Source organism: Phalacrocorax aristotelis, chromosome 13 (assembly GCF_949628215.1).
Source record: "Phalacrocorax aristotelis chromosome 13, bGulAri2.1, whole genome shotgun sequence".
NCBI lineage: Eukaryota > Metazoa > Chordata > Aves > Suliformes > Phalacrocoracidae > Phalacrocorax > Phalacrocorax aristotelis.
In genome coordinates, this window is record NC_134288.1 from 12,671,347 (window position 1) to 12,685,743 (window position 14,397).

The 14,397-nt window shown below is 54.5% G+C and overlaps 1 protein-coding gene across 2 annotated transcripts in view; it reads left to right on the forward strand.

Moving 5' to 3' along the window:
* The window catches only part of LAMA5 (laminin subunit alpha 5), a 95,970-nt gene that overhangs the window by 75,246 nt on the left and 6,327 nt on the right, over positions 1 to 14,397 (forward strand). For both annotated transcript variants that reach the window (XM_075108726.1, XM_075108727.1), the window contains exons 36-66: positions 32 to 176; positions 749 to 889; positions 1,273 to 1,434; positions 1,611 to 1,712; positions 1,798 to 1,881; positions 2,146 to 2,376; positions 2,868 to 2,981; positions 3,258 to 3,385; positions 3,618 to 3,698; positions 4,147 to 4,361; positions 4,898 to 4,998; positions 5,499 to 5,679; positions 5,962 to 6,105; positions 6,189 to 6,340; positions 6,417 to 6,527; positions 7,516 to 7,627; positions 8,180 to 8,350; positions 9,173 to 9,369; positions 9,463 to 9,579; positions 9,657 to 9,811; positions 10,040 to 10,181; positions 10,487 to 10,589; positions 10,674 to 10,787; positions 10,908 to 11,087; positions 11,473 to 11,615; positions 11,853 to 12,032; positions 12,320 to 12,456; positions 12,902 to 13,055; positions 13,196 to 13,329; positions 13,454 to 13,616; positions 14,125 to 14,256. In XM_075108726.1, the coding sequence (XP_074964827.1) occupies positions 32 to 176; positions 749 to 889; positions 1,273 to 1,434; positions 1,611 to 1,712; positions 1,798 to 1,881; positions 2,146 to 2,376; positions 2,868 to 2,981; positions 3,258 to 3,385; positions 3,618 to 3,698; positions 4,147 to 4,361; positions 4,898 to 4,998; positions 5,499 to 5,679; positions 5,962 to 6,105; positions 6,189 to 6,340; positions 6,417 to 6,527; positions 7,516 to 7,627; positions 8,180 to 8,350; positions 9,173 to 9,369; positions 9,463 to 9,579; positions 9,657 to 9,811; positions 10,040 to 10,181; positions 10,487 to 10,589; positions 10,674 to 10,787; positions 10,908 to 11,087; positions 11,473 to 11,615; positions 11,853 to 12,032; positions 12,320 to 12,456; positions 12,902 to 13,055; positions 13,196 to 13,329; positions 13,454 to 13,616; positions 14,125 to 14,256 (4,426 nt within the window). The remainder of the gene's footprint in view (positions 1 to 31; positions 177 to 748; positions 890 to 1,272; positions 1,435 to 1,610; positions 1,713 to 1,797; positions 1,882 to 2,145; positions 2,377 to 2,867; positions 2,982 to 3,257; positions 3,386 to 3,617; positions 3,699 to 4,146; positions 4,362 to 4,897; positions 4,999 to 5,498; positions 5,680 to 5,961; positions 6,106 to 6,188; positions 6,341 to 6,416; positions 6,528 to 7,515; positions 7,628 to 8,179; positions 8,351 to 9,172; positions 9,370 to 9,462; positions 9,580 to 9,656; positions 9,812 to 10,039; positions 10,182 to 10,486; positions 10,590 to 10,673; positions 10,788 to 10,907; positions 11,088 to 11,472; positions 11,616 to 11,852; positions 12,033 to 12,319; positions 12,457 to 12,901; positions 13,056 to 13,195; positions 13,330 to 13,453; positions 13,617 to 14,124; positions 14,257 to 14,397) is intronic.

Genomic DNA, 14,397 nt, shown 5'->3' on the forward strand with positions numbered 1-14,397 from the left:
TCTCATGCTGCGGCTCTTGCATCCCACCCAGGTGCAAGCCCAATATCATAGGGCGACAGTGTGACCTCTGCGCCCCGGGCTTCTACCACTACCCCAACTGCCAGCGGTGTGACTGCCACCAGGCTGGCACTGAAGCAAGCGTGTGCGACCCGGTCACAGGGCAGTGTCACTGCAAGGTCAGTCCTCCAATGCCTTCACACGGTGTGTTTCTGCTTGGCTCAGCTCTCCTGCTCTGGCAATACAGCTGGTTCAGCCTGGGGGGCTCTGGGTGTCTGGCACGCTGGGAGGGAGCAGAGCTTGAGAAGGAGAATGCCTGTGTGCTGAGCTGCAGCCAGCCCGCCCCATGTGATGGTGGGTTCAGAGCACCCCGAAAGATTCCTTCTCCCCATCTTTCCTGGCCATGAAGGCCTACTTCGGGCTGTCACTGGGGAGACAGGAAGTCTGAGTCCAGCCCCATGTCAGAGCCCATTGCAGGTAGAGCTGTCAGCCCTGTCAACTCCTCCTGCTTCTGTGTGACAGCAGAGTAACCTAAACTGCCGTTGAGCTACCTGCTCCAGCCCCTTTGCAGGGCTCACAGGTGCTTTCTCCGGGTGAATTTAATCTTTGATGGGTGATATGCAAGCAAACCTGTTCAGGGACTGCTTAATCGTCACATCATTGTGCTTTGATCGCTTGTATGGTTGTCTCTGTCCTCCACTAAGGTCTAGTGAGGAGCTGCTGACGCTGTTGAGCTTTGCTTCTCTTCCAGGAAAATGTGGAGGGTCCAAGGTGTGACCAGTGCCGCCTGGGGACGTTTTCTTTGGATGCCAGCAACCCCAAGGGCTGCACCAAGTGTTTCTGCTTTGGTGCGACCGATCGCTGCCGCAGCGCTGAGAAGCACCGAGCTGAGGTGAGAGCGGCCGGGGACCACCAGAGCCTGCAGTTCAGCTGTGTTCCCATCTGCCTGGCTCCATGCTGCCCTCGGGTCTCTGTTCTGCGTTAATCCTACCCCTCTGGAAGATACACTGTGAGGATGGTTATCTTTGTCTCCGTGTGCCCCTTTTCCTGGCCTCTGGGGTCTCACAATGTGGAAAGTTGTAGTGTGGGGGCACTGTGCCAGGCAGGAGGCAGGGGTGGTGCTCAGCTTTCCAGTGGCTTCATTAGGATGCATGTGAGGTTGTAAGCTTGTTATTAGCCTTTCTGCTGCTCTGGGACTTGCTCTTGTGAAGCATCAGCACCCAAATACATTCTGTAGCTCCACCAGGAGACCTACAGTTGCTCTTCCCCCCCCAGTTCGTTGACATGAACGGGTGGCTCTTGCTGAGCAGTGACCGCCAGGAGGTGCCAACGACTCTGAACCTGCGGGAGCAGCTCCTCCACGCCGATCTCAAGAACCTCCTGGATGCCTACCAGGAGCTCTACTGGGTCGCACCCAGCAACTACCTCGGGGACCGGGTAAGAGCACAGTGGCAGCTGGACCAGCAGGCATGCATACCCCTGACCCCACCAACCCGTGTGCCAGCAAGCAGCATGCCCACTGACGTGCAGGCACTGCTCATGCTCTGAGTTGAACATGGAAAGCTCTGACCCAGCTCAGGGGTGTGGACACATGCAGTTTGGCTCTCCCTTAGGTTTCCTCCTATGGTGGGCACCTGCGCTACGAGCTTCACTCTGACCCACGGAGGGGTGACGTGTTCATTCCCATGGAGTCCCGCCCAGACGTGATCCTGAAGGTGCAGCCTGAGAAATTCCCTGGTGCCCCCTGCTAATTCATGAGCAGGATGAGGTGATGACTGACACCTTCCTTGCTTTTCCCAGGGAAATCAGATGAGCATCATGTTTCTGGAAGGCACCTACCCTTCCCCAGGGGAGGTACATGAAGGCCAGGTGCAGCTGGTGGAGGTGAGTTTGCACACGCAAGTGTGTACCAAGTTAAGTGCTCAGATGCTACTGAAAGAACAAGACTAGCATGTAGGCAGAAGGGGCAATTGCATTGAGCTCAGTATTTTAGGTGCTGCCTGTTGCAGCAGAACTGTCTGTGAAGATCCAGGGGCTCTTTGACCTGTGCAAAGGGGAGACATCTCAGCAGCAGGGAAATGAAGGCTGGGCTGTGGATGTTCAGGTGCCTGTGCTTCCTGCCAGTAATGTCAGGTCTTCTCCCACTAGGGTAACTTCAGGCACACAGAGACGCACAACCCTGTGTCTAGAGAGGAGCTCATGATGGTGCTGGCAAACCTGGAACAGCTGCAGATCCGGGCACTCTTCTCCCAGCTCTCTTCCTCCGTGTCTCTGCGCCGTGTGGTCCTGGAGATAGCAACAGATACAGCTACGGGCATCCGCGCCAGCAACGTGGAGCTGTGCTTCTGCCCAGCTAACTACCAGGGGGACTCCTGCCAGGTAAGGGTGAAAGCAGACATGCTGCTCCAGGCAGAGGGGAGTCAAACAGTCACATTTTGGGTCTCAGCCACCCTTGGTACAGGTGGCAGCCGCGGGGTTTGAATATTTGTGTAAAGCAGTGGTACCAGAGTACCAGCTTCCAAGCCGACCCTGAGGGCTTCAGTTGAAATTACAGCTCAGGTTGTGCTGGAGAAAGGCACAACATCTCCCAGGCTCCCCCACAGCAGCCGCCGGGCTCCCCTCCCACCACAACACACTGCACCTGGGAGAGGTGCGTTAGCTGCATCTGCCCTCTTGGAAGGTAGTGTAGACCAAAATTAAGTGCATTGCAGTACCTTGGAATAGGCCAGTTATCTCCTATTGACAAGGAGCAGAAAGGAGCTGCACTGAAAAGTCTTCATTGTTGCTTTTAATCTCTTCTCCATCAGTACAGCCCTGTGGGAATTCTGTCATGCACTGTTTTTCAGATCTGCCTTTTCCTCTCTCCTCAGGAATGTGCTCCAGGTTACTACAGGGACACCAAGGGGCTCTTTCTGGGAAAATGCATCCCGTGTCATTGCAACGGCCACTCGGATCAGTGCCTGCCGGGCTCTGGGATATGCCTTGTAAGTAAACAGTGAAGCAGCATGACATTTTTGAGTTATAAGGTCTGTAGCATGTGATTTAAAAAGCTTTTCGCACGCTAACTGAGCTGGCAGGAATGTGCCTAAATTGGAGCATTAGCTGCATGTGCCATTTCAGGGGTGGTCCCCGCTCAGGGTCAGCACAGGGTGAAAGTTGTGGAAAAGAGGAAGGACTGAAGCATCTGGTGGGGAATTCTTTGTACAACCCACCATTTCTTGCAGTCAGTGCTGAGCCCGCAGCCTGCCTTTTCCTTGCAGAACTGCCAGCACAACACGGAGGGAGACCACTGTGAGCGATGCAAGGATGGCTACGTGGGCAGCCACTCTGCCGAAGAACCCCTACAGTGTGTTGGATGTCCGTGCCCTCTTTCAGTTGCCTCCAACAAGTAAGCACCCTTGGATGGGATTGTCTATTTGGCCTCACTGTTTAACCACTGGGAACCACGCTGTGCCACATCAGGGCACTGGCTTGGCACTGGTAGGTGTCCCAATGCCAGCCTTGTCCATGGCTCCAAACCAAGTCCATGGGCTCTCAGCCAAGGTCCCAGCAGCCCACGCCAAGTGATGGTGCCACATCAGGGGTAGCTGCACCTTCCTGTTTACCCCTTGTCGTTTCAGTTTTGCCGTTGGTTGTGTCCACAAGGGATCCAACACACAGTGCCTCTGCAAGCCCGGCTACACTGGACCCAACTGTGAGCGGTAAGGGTGATGGCACCCATGTTTCTGAGGCCATGTACACCCAAGTCCGCTGCAGCCACTGCTGTGGCAGAAGTTAAGTTGTCCTAGTAGAGACTGCAAAGGACATGGTTGGCTCTGCCCCCAGTGTGCTTTGCACTGGCAGGATTTCTTTCAATCCTTTTCAGCCTGCAAATGCCCTATTGCTGTCTTCACTGCTGATTTATTGTGTTGCCACAGGTCTATTACTTAGCTGTGCTTTGCCTTGACTTGCAGTCTGTGATAAATGCACCTTTCTGGGGTATCGTGAGGCAAAACACAAAGTGCTTTGAGATCCCCGAGGGTTGCAGCAGTTACAAGTGTTGGATGCTTGTGCTGTTATAATTGCACAAGACTCAGGCATGGTGTGGGCATGAGCTGTGGCAATCCCCCCCAATGCCTGGCTGTGTTTTAACTTGCTGTATTTCTCCAGGTGTGCCCCAGGATACTACGGCAATCCCTTGGTGATAGGCAGCTCGTGCCAGCCCTGTGACTGCAGCGGGAACACAGATCCCAACATGCTGTTCAGTAGCTGCGACTCCCTGACCGGCGCCTGCACGGGGTGCATGCACCACACGGCTGGCGCACGGTGTGAGGTCTGCACCCCCGGCTACTACGGGGATGCGGTGGCAGCCAAGAACTGCACACGTGAGTGGGGCAGGCAGCAAGCACTGGCGGGGGGGGAAGATGGACAGACTGACCGTGGATGTTTTTAGCACCTTAGCCAGGCTGTGTCTTGCCCTGATGAGTCATGTGCTCAGTTGTACACATTGCAGGCATCCTCCAAAGATGATAATAAGAAAAAAAACAAATCCAAAAACCTGCCCTCCAGCATCACAACTCCATAACTTCCAATCCACCCCCGAATGCAAGCCGCCAAACCACAGCCAGGCTGAAACAGCCTTGCCCCGAGCAGCTACTGCAGCAGCAGCGCTGGCACTCCCTTGGGAGTGTGGGTTTGCACAGCCCACTCCCAGCCCTGCTCATCTACCTGTGAGGAGCAGCAGCCGAATTGCAGCTCACAAAAGGGGGTCTGCCCTGGGCAGGTGTCACGGGAATGAGTTGTTGGCGGGAGCTCTGACTGTGATAGATATGGGAGAAATAGGATTCCCTGCCAGGAATAAGGTTTGTGAGTGGCTGAGCAGTCTGCTTGGCATATAACTGGTTGTGTTTTTCCCTGGCAGAGTGCAACTGCTCGCCTTGTGGGACAGAGTCATGCCATCCGCAAACCGGCCAGTGCTTCTGCAAGACTGGAGTGACGGGCCGGCACTGTGACCGCTGCGAGGTGAGGGCCGCCTGCGTACTGGGACGGTGCCTGTCCTTGGCACGGGGATGACGGGTGGCCCCAGTGTGTTGTCCCCAGGCCTGTGAGCAGAGCGGTGCTGGCAGCTGCGCTGGCAGCCAGGTGGTTAAGACTGGATTTGCATGATCTGCCTATTAATGGCGAAAGCCTATTAAATACCTGGCAGCAAGTGATGGAGGCAGGGTTCAGCTGCAGCCTGGGCAGTAATGTGGTACTCTTTGGGAAACTGCAATAAACCCTGTTTCCCTGCATGCATGTAGTGTGGGAGTTACAGGGCAAGAGCAGGTTTGCAGGGCAGTGCTGTGGTATGTCTGGGCTCTTATTGCAGCTACGTGTCTTTGCCATGTTGATATGAGTTTTGTGGTGGTCGAAACACTCCTAGAAAGCAAGACCAGGGTCTCACATCACCTCAGCCTGCCCCAGGATGGAAGCACGCATGCCTTCTTGCTGAACAGAGCACCCGCTGCTCTGCTTTTCCCTAGGAGGGGTACTACGGCTTCGAGGGATGCTCTGGCTGCCGGAGGTGTGATTGCGACGTCGGCGCTGTGGGGAGCAGCTGCCACGCACAGACAGGCCAGTGCAGCTGCCTGCCCGGCGTCAGCGGCTTGCGCTGCCAGCAGTGCGCCCCGGGCTACTGGGGCTTCAGCGAGAGCGGCTGTACAAGTGAGTCCTGCTTCCCGGGTGTTGGGTCCCACGCGCGGAGAAGCGGGGCATGGCATTGGTGGCACGTGTGCTAATTGAATTGTGGAAGGTGGAAAACAACGGACTGCTCTCTGGGTTCCTGTGGGTGTTGTTGGTTTGCACAGGGAGAATCCCCAGCAGTAGCATGTGGATAAGCAGGGATGCAATCGCACATCTGGAATATAACAACCCCTTCCCCTCCTACCGGGGTGGCAACAGCACAAAATGATGCCCTGGGTGTTTTCCTGTTATTAAACTCGGCAGAGTGTGAGTGCAGAGGAGGCTCCTGCGACCCGCGCACCGGGGAGTGCACCTGCTCCAACGGGCTGACAGGGAAGCAGTGCGACGTCTGCACGCACGACTACGAGATCCCCGTGGCAAATGGTCCAGACAGCGTGAGGTGTGAAGGTCTGTGTCCTGCAGTCCTGGGGAAGGAGGTGAGAGAAGCCCCGGGAAAGGGCCCTGTGCTGACCGCTCTGTTCCCCTGGCAGTGTGCGACAGCTGTGTCCAGCTTCTGCTGGAGGATCTGCAGAGCATCGAGATGTCCTTCCCCTCCATTCGCAACCAGCTGGTCAACCTCAGTGCCAGCTCCATCGCCTGGGCTCGCCTCCACGGTCTGAACAGCACTATGGTGACCGTCGCTGTACGTGGAAGGTTTAACATCACTTTTTGCCCATGTTTCTTGGCCCATTGGCCTGATTTCAGCTCTTTTTTTCCAGAACCAGCTGCGTGAGTACCAGAGAGCCATGAACAAGGTCAGGCAAAGGGCTGACGAGCTGGAGGATGAGAACGTGGACCTCACACAGGACCTGAACGCGCTGCAGCACAAAGTAGGGTATTTTCCATCTTCCTTTGCCAGATCACGCGTCCCTCCTTTTGCCTAAAATAAGGGCTTTGAAGGCTGCGAGGAGCATAGTTCAGGCAGGATGGATCTCCTGCCCAGCCAGCACTAGGCTTGGGGTCTCTTACTTAGATACCCAAGCTAGATTACCTGCATTCCTCCCGTGGAGGGCTGTTAAACATTGTGATATTGATGGTTGTTTCTTGATTAATTACTTGCTTTTGAGGGGCTCCAACTTCAAGCAGTAAAAATAAATTCAATAATATGTCATTTATAGAAGAAGCGTATGAGGAAGGAATGTAAACATCCAGGTCCATCCTGGATGTATCCATGCTGTGGCAGGGAGAGCCTGGGCCCTTTCACCAAATGAGTTTTTTATTGCAATAGTCCTCGGAGGCTTCAGTACAGCAACACATTTTGCAAGATGCAATCTGTATGTAGTCCAAAAAATGCCATTTGTGTCTTCAGCGAACTTAAAAACTGAATAAGATTTGATTTTATTTATAAACTGCCTGCTCCTAATCTAAGGGAGAGGGAAAAGTCTCTGATGATGTATGTCTCCAGGCAGCTGCATGGACAAACTGTCTCGTGTGTAGACGTATGTATACACAGTCTATGCTCTGAACGGCCAAACTGCAGCCCTCCATCTGTTCTTGTGTCCTGATCAGGGCTTTTCTTGTGTTAAGAGTGCAGGACAGTACTGTCCTCTGTGGTCTTAGGACTGTTTCAGGATCCAGAGCCCATTGCAGTGAAGCTGCATTCATTGCTTGTGCTTCTCTGATGGTGCTAAGTAAGACCATCACTAAATGCATCGTAGGTGAGCAGCACAGGGCAGGCTGTTGGAAGAGTCATGGTTCAAGGACCTCAAAAGCTGCACATTGCCAAGGCTTATGTGCCTTTTGGGAACATCTTTCCTGCTGAGAGATCACATAAAACATCATCTCGTACTTCAGCTAAGCCAGCGTTGTTTGTTGTAGATGACGATGACTCACAGAGAAGCAAAACGGATTGAGCAGCACACGAGAGAGACTCACCAGAGAGGGGAGCATCTCCTGCTAAATATCCAAAGCATTCAGAAAGGCATTGCAGGTAGGTAAAGAAGGGTGTCTGGTTTGTAGGTTTTTCCTGCTGGGAATGCCATGGTCTTGCTTTCAAACAGCACCGAGTACTGCATTGCTTAGAAAGAGCCATGGAGAAAACAAGGGGAAATACAAATGAAATGGAAATCCCTGTAGAATTCTGGCTGTTCAGGTAGACCAGGCTTATTGTGAGTCCCAGCTGTTTGGCCAAACCCAGTCTTTGGGAAAAAAAAACACATTAGACTTGCACAAATGTTATTAGAATGCATAAAACTGGGCAAATCTGCACTACTGTTTCAGAGAGATTTAGCAAAACAGGGAGTGACTGGATCTAGGAGAGGAGGTAAAGCCACAAAAAGGTGCTTGGGATATAGCATGTGTTACTGTAAAGGCCAAGGAGACAGAAACATGGGGCAATACCCGAGTGATTTCAAACAATTCGGGTACCAGCGCGAAAGCTGGCTGCAGTTTGTTGAGGGTGATGTAAGAGGGGAAGGATCTGGGAGGATTATGAAGGACATGGGTTGGTCAATGCTAACGGGGGATCTGGATTTCTCTGCAGACTTGGTGCGGCAGATGGCCAGGCTTGGGGCAGCAAACACCAGCACCACCTCCACTGAGGAGTTTCGGCAGAAGATGGCCGAGGTGGAAAGAATGTTGAGGGAGATGAAGGAGCGGAGTCTGGGCAGCCAGGAGGAGCTTGCAAGGCGCGAGCATGAGGAGGCTCAGAAGCGTGAGTCTGGCTCAGCGTCATAGGACAGGGCTGCACAGATCCTGCTGGGTCTAGCCATTCCTTGAAGCCTGATGTGGAGCCCACGTTCATGCACTAAATGCGTGATTTAAGATTTCCCTTAAGGTGAATTTTAGAGCAGATTGTATTAGTCGGGTTGTTCTGTTTGATGACCAAAAATGACAACCCTAGAACCAGGGTATTATGCATACCCATTATGTATGCATCAGTTGTGGATGTGAATAAATCACCCCATGTTTCTTCATATCCACTGTCACAGGAAAGGGGTCCAGAGTAACAACCAGCAGCCCACCGCGCTCAGAAGCTCTCCTATCCAGAGGGCATCCCTTGTGTGAGCAAGGGCGTGGATTGTGCTCCCACACAAATCCCCACTACATAACCAGGCACGCTGGCACTGCAGGGAGCAAGCGCTTCTGATTAACAGGCAGTGGCAAAGCACAGTCCTGCTGAAAGCGGGAACTATAAACTGGCTTTTCGTAGAAATAAGTAATTTTTCACAGTGGGAGTAATCAAGCACTGGAACAAGCCTCAGGTGGGGTTTCTCCATCATCTGGAACCTTTCAGGCATGGCTGGGTGTCTTTCTGAAAGAGGTCCCGTCCCTTTCACCAGCAGTGGGGCTTTGGAGACCATTTTGGACGAGCTGCTGTGCTATCCAGGCTTAAAGAGGGAGGGAAGAAGGTCACTTCTGGCCTTGATACCTGCCAAGTGAGACCAGAACCAGGCTTTTCCACAGCAAAGCACAGAAAGAGCCCTTTAACGCAGGAGGATGAAGTAGCCATGGTTCTCATTTCCTCCCTCCTCAGTGCTGCATCAGGTGAAGAGCGAGCTGCACGCCCGCTGGGAGTCCAACCAGGACCTGGTGAGCAGCATCCGGGACCGGCTGGCGCAGCACAGCTCCCAGCTGATGGATCTCCGTGACGCCCTCAATGAGGCTGTGAACAAAACCAGGCAGACGGAGGACTTGAACAGCCTGAACCGCAACAACCTGGAGGAGAGTCAGGTAGGCCTTCACCAGGTGGTCCCATACCTCCATGCAGTGAGGGGGGGCCTACCCCAGCCCTGCCAGTGCCTAACCCTTCGTCTGTGTGTCTAGCAAAAGAGCCATGAACTCCAAAAGCAGCACACGCTGGTACAGGAGACCCTGCAGATGGCCAAGGACTCTCTGGCCCAGGTCTCTGACTTCCTGCAGAAGATGGAGAGTGCAAAGGAGGTGAGCGGTGGAGGTACTTTGACATGGGCAGAGTGTGAAGGGGTGGCAGCCCTCAGGAGTGACGTGTGTCCTTGCAGGCATACGAGAAGCTGGCAGCCCTCCTGGATGGGGCAAAGCTGCCCCTGACCGAGCGGGTCAAGAAGTTCTCCCCAGCCAGCAGCAAGATCCCCATTGTGGAGCAGGCAGAGGAGCATGCCCGGCTCCTCGATGAGCTCGCAAGGAACCTGTCCAGGTGAGGCACTGGTCCTGACACTCAGGACTAGTCAGGCCATCTCCTACCAAAGGATGGGAAACTGCAGTCCCACGTCATGGCGGGGGAACAGCAGTTTCCCATCTCCAAAGCTTTATCCTGGAGAACACATTGTGATGAGGAACCCAAAGGGGTATGTCTCTGGGGGCATGGGCAAAAGCCCAGCTTGAGGGGTCTCCGTGGACTTGATGGCTTCATCTTCCAACACAGCATTATCCAGGACACAAACCAGGATGGCTTTATCCAGCGGGCGATTGACGCCTCTAATGCCTACGCCAGCATCATTGAAGCTGTGAAAAAAGCTGAGCGAGCAGCCCACGATGCTGATGAGGCAGCCAGCAAGGCTTTGATGGTACGTGCTATAGGGAGCCCTGTGAAGATGAGCAAAAGCCAGACTCCCTCAACAGTCCTCCAGCTTTTGACACCCACGCACAGGGATCTGCTGCCCCTTCCCTCTGAGACTTGAGCACATTGTTCTGTGCCAGAGAGCAGAACCTCTGCCGTGGCTGGGGCCAGACTCTTGGGGTTTGGGTCTCCCCATCACAGCCCAGCAGCACACCCCGCTGCAGCTGTCTGAATGGGCATTTTTGTGTGCAGTCAGGGCCAGAGACTGGAATTCCTCTTCAGAATTGCAGGCAGTGTGTGTTTGTTTTACAGAATGTCATATCAGAAAATCTCGGGGCCATCTCTAAAGAGCTGAAGAGGAACAGCAGCAACCTGGAGGAGGCTGTGAGGAGAGAGCAGAGAAAACTCAACGGGGGTGAGGGAGGCTCCTTGCAGGGTGTGATGTCCTTCAGGCTGGACTAAGATCCAACACATGATGTATGCATTTCTTTAATTGCAGCTATTAAGGGCGCTCTGCAGACAGCAAAGGACAAGCTAGCTGACCTCCGTGTGAAGAAGGAGCAGCTCCTGAGCCAGCTCCAGTCTGTGCAGGACATGCTGGGCAGGGACCAAGGTTTGTCCTGGGGTAGCTAGGCCGGTTCTCTCTGCTACCTTCCTCACGCCCAGGCTGTGACCCAAGGGTGCTTCCTCCCTGCTCCTGGCCATCTCAGAGATTTTCCTCCCTTCTTTCCAGAGGACACAAAAAAGGCAATCCAGAATGCCAAAGTGGCAGCTGCTGAGGCCAATGAAACAGCTGCGAGAGTGGAAGATACCCTGAGCACCATGAAGAAGAATCTGGATGAGTGGAAAGACCAGTATGGAGACCTTCGAAATGAAGACCTGAATCAGGCAGTCCAGGATGCCAGGAAATCTGGTGAGTGCGGAGCCTGCTGGGCTGCCAGGGCTGAGTCTGGCATGAGCCAGTGCATGGACAGATGTCCCCAGAGTTTGTGCTTTGGGAAACTGTGCTTTGCATCTCCAGGTCAAAGGCAGAGGGAGGTAGCAGCCAGTACTGGGTGCTTTAAGTCCTGGCACTTTAGGTTTTTTCTCACCCTATAGTGTCTGTATCACCTGTACCTTTACTGCAGGAGTTTGCATGCGCTAGAGCATTTTCACAAGCCCCCATCAAGGCTGCTGGATTTAGGGGATCATTCTGTGACTCTGCCTCCAGCTGCTGCTGCTTTGACTTGCATGTCTCAAAACTGCCTGAGCTTTACATCTCCCTTCCTCACTAACCCCTGGCTCCCCTCCAACCCCAGTGTCCAGCCTGGAAAGCACCATCCCGCTGCTGCTGGGGAAGCTGAGCAGCCTAGAGAACAGGAGGAATAAGAATGCCACCGTGTCGGAGAACATTGTACGGATCCGGCAGCTCATCACGCAGGCGAGAAATGCCGCCAGCAAGGTAGGCTCATGGGAGGGTGAGGACTGTACACAGGGTGCCAGGGGCTTGGGGTGAATGGGGGCTTACCTGATGGTGGTATGCAAGTGGGAGGGGTATCTGGAAGAGCTCTGGGGCCACCAGGAAGGGTCCCTTTCTCATGGGACAACAACAGAATCTTTGACTTGCTAGAGCTGGCAATGACAAGAGAGGCAGCAGCAGTGGTTTCAGTACCATGGATTTTGATTTCTCTCCCTTCAGGTGAAAGTCCCCATGAAGTTCAACGGCAGCTCAGGTGTGCAGGTCCGGATGCCCAGCAACCTGCAGGATTTGGCAGCCTATACATCCCTAAAATTCTACATCCAAAACCCTGAGCCCAGAAGCCGGCAGCAGGACGGGACAGAGGAGGGGCGGTTTGTGTTGTACCTGGGCAGCCGGGAGGTGAGATGGGGCTCTGTGGACAGGAGGAGGGCAGCGGGAGCCCTTGTTGGTAGCATTGGTGGGGGATCACGCCTGGATGTCAGCCCCTCTCCCTTCACCTGCTCCCCGTGTGTCTTTGTGGGGAAGATGAACAGGCCCTGGGTGCAGCCATCAGCCTGGCTGGGGTGGAGAGCAGTGCGCATGGGGTGCTTGGCCAGCGCAACCCTGGGAGCATCGTGGAGAGCATCACTTGGCGCTCCTGCCTCTCCCAAATGCCAACGTGTGGCCTTGTCTCTCCCTGCATTCAGGCCACTGGAGACTACCTGGGCATCGTGCTTAAGGACCGCAAAGTGCAGTGGGTCTACAAACTGGGCGATGAGGAGCCAGCCTCCCTAACTGTTGACGAGGATATTGGAGAGCAGTTTGCCACCATCAGCATCAACAGGTAGGAGACTGATGGGACACATCCTGAGGAAGTTCAGAGGGAGGCTGTCCCTGCAGTGGATGTGCGTAGCGCTATGCCCAAGCCCAGACAGGCCCTGAGCTTGCAGAGGTGCTGTGGACTCCATCATCCAGTTGTCCTTAAATGACCAACACTGAGATACCTCAAAAAAACTAGCAGGGAGATGGTGTCTTACCAGGTCATGGAGGGTCTGGAGGCTCCTGCAGGAGCAGAAAGATGAAACTTGTCATGGAGGATCCATTCAGACATGTGGCAGTGCTGATAACAAGTGCTGACTCCTTTCAATGAACTGCTTCTGTGGGGCTCCCCAGTGGGAGATGCACTCCTTTTTGGTAGGGCTGTGTGGGGAGGCCCTTTGTTCAGGGAGGGCAGGGTTTGCTCCTCTTTGGGGGTCTCCCCTTGTCTTGACCTTCCCTCCCTGCTGCAGGATCCTGCAGTATGGGCACATGTCGGTGATCGTGGAGAGGCAGACGGTGCACGAGACCAAGGGAGACAGTGTGGCCAAGGGGGAGCAGGGGCTGCTCAACCTCGACCCGCGCAACGTGGTCTTCTACATGGGTGGCTACCCTTCCAGCTTCACGGTGAGACAGGCAGCAGGGCAGGAGGCTTGGTTTTCTAGGAGGTATCAGTGATACCTTTGGAGCCTCTTGGGGAGGAAACACCTTGATTTAATGGGAAAACCAGGATCAAACTTGCCCTAATTATCTGGTTTCACTCACAGCCTCCTCCCACTTTGCGCTATCCCAACTACCGCGGGTGCCTGGAGCTGGACACACTGAATGAGGAGGTGGTGAGCCTGTACAACTTCCAACGCACCTTCCAGGTGGATACCACTGCCGAGAAGCCCTGTGCAAGGTAGGACACCATGCCCAGGCTGGGGGCAGCTCTGCTCTGTGGCACTTACCCTGACCCTTGGCTGCCCCAGAGCATGGCAGTTGGCTTTGGAGTGATGCCTTGGATCTCTTCTTGCGTGGCACAGGTCCAAGTCAACAGGAGACCCTTGGTTGACTGACGGCTCCTACTTTGATGGCACTGGTTACGCGGAGATCAAGTTTGAGAGCCAGTTCGGCACAACCAAGCGCTTCGAGCAGGAGATCCGGGTGGTCTCCTACAATGGCATCCTCTTCTTCCTGGAGAATCAGGCAGGTGCTTGCTCCCTTGGGGGGCCTTCACCCCTCAGCTGGTGGGCCCCAGCAATCCCAGCCCCACTTGCAGGCATTCCCAGTTCAGGGCCCTGGGGAGAAGAGGGATTTGGAGGTGGCAGTGCTACTTGGAGCAGCATTTCTGCACTATTGTTAAGAGCCACAAGAGGACTGGACCCAGACCTTGCAGCAGAGGCAATCACTTGTCTGGTGCTGGAGGGAGTCCCCTAAAGTCCAAGAGCACCCTCGCACAGACCTTCCAAGCCAGTCCAGGGTCTCTGGGCCAAGCAATGCTGCAAGGAGCATTTCCAGCCTGTGGTGCCATCCCTGCGCTCCAGCACAGGGCTGCTGTTTGCAGATGAATACCCAATAATTGTCAGAGTGATGTGCCAAGGCACCAGCAGCGGGACCTGCTCCCACCAGTGCTAAAGGGCAGGTCAGGCTCAGCACCACGGCTGCTCGCTGGACACCAGGACGTGGGGCTGAGTATCTGTCCTGCCTCCCCCAGGGCCAGTTCCTGTGTCTGGCCATCCGGGATGGGAAGCTGGTGCTTTACTATGACTTCAGCACCGGCCTGGAGATGGCAAAACCCAGCAGCAACTCCTCCTCCCTCACCATCAGCAGCACCACAAACAAAGCGGTAAGGGGGAACAGCCACCTGCCTGGCTCCCTTGGAGGGCTCCTCATCCAGAGGGTGGAGCGGGGCACCCAGACCCTTGTTTTTGGCGGGGAAGAACTGCAAGAAGTGCTTTGACTAAACACATGAACCAGACACCTCATG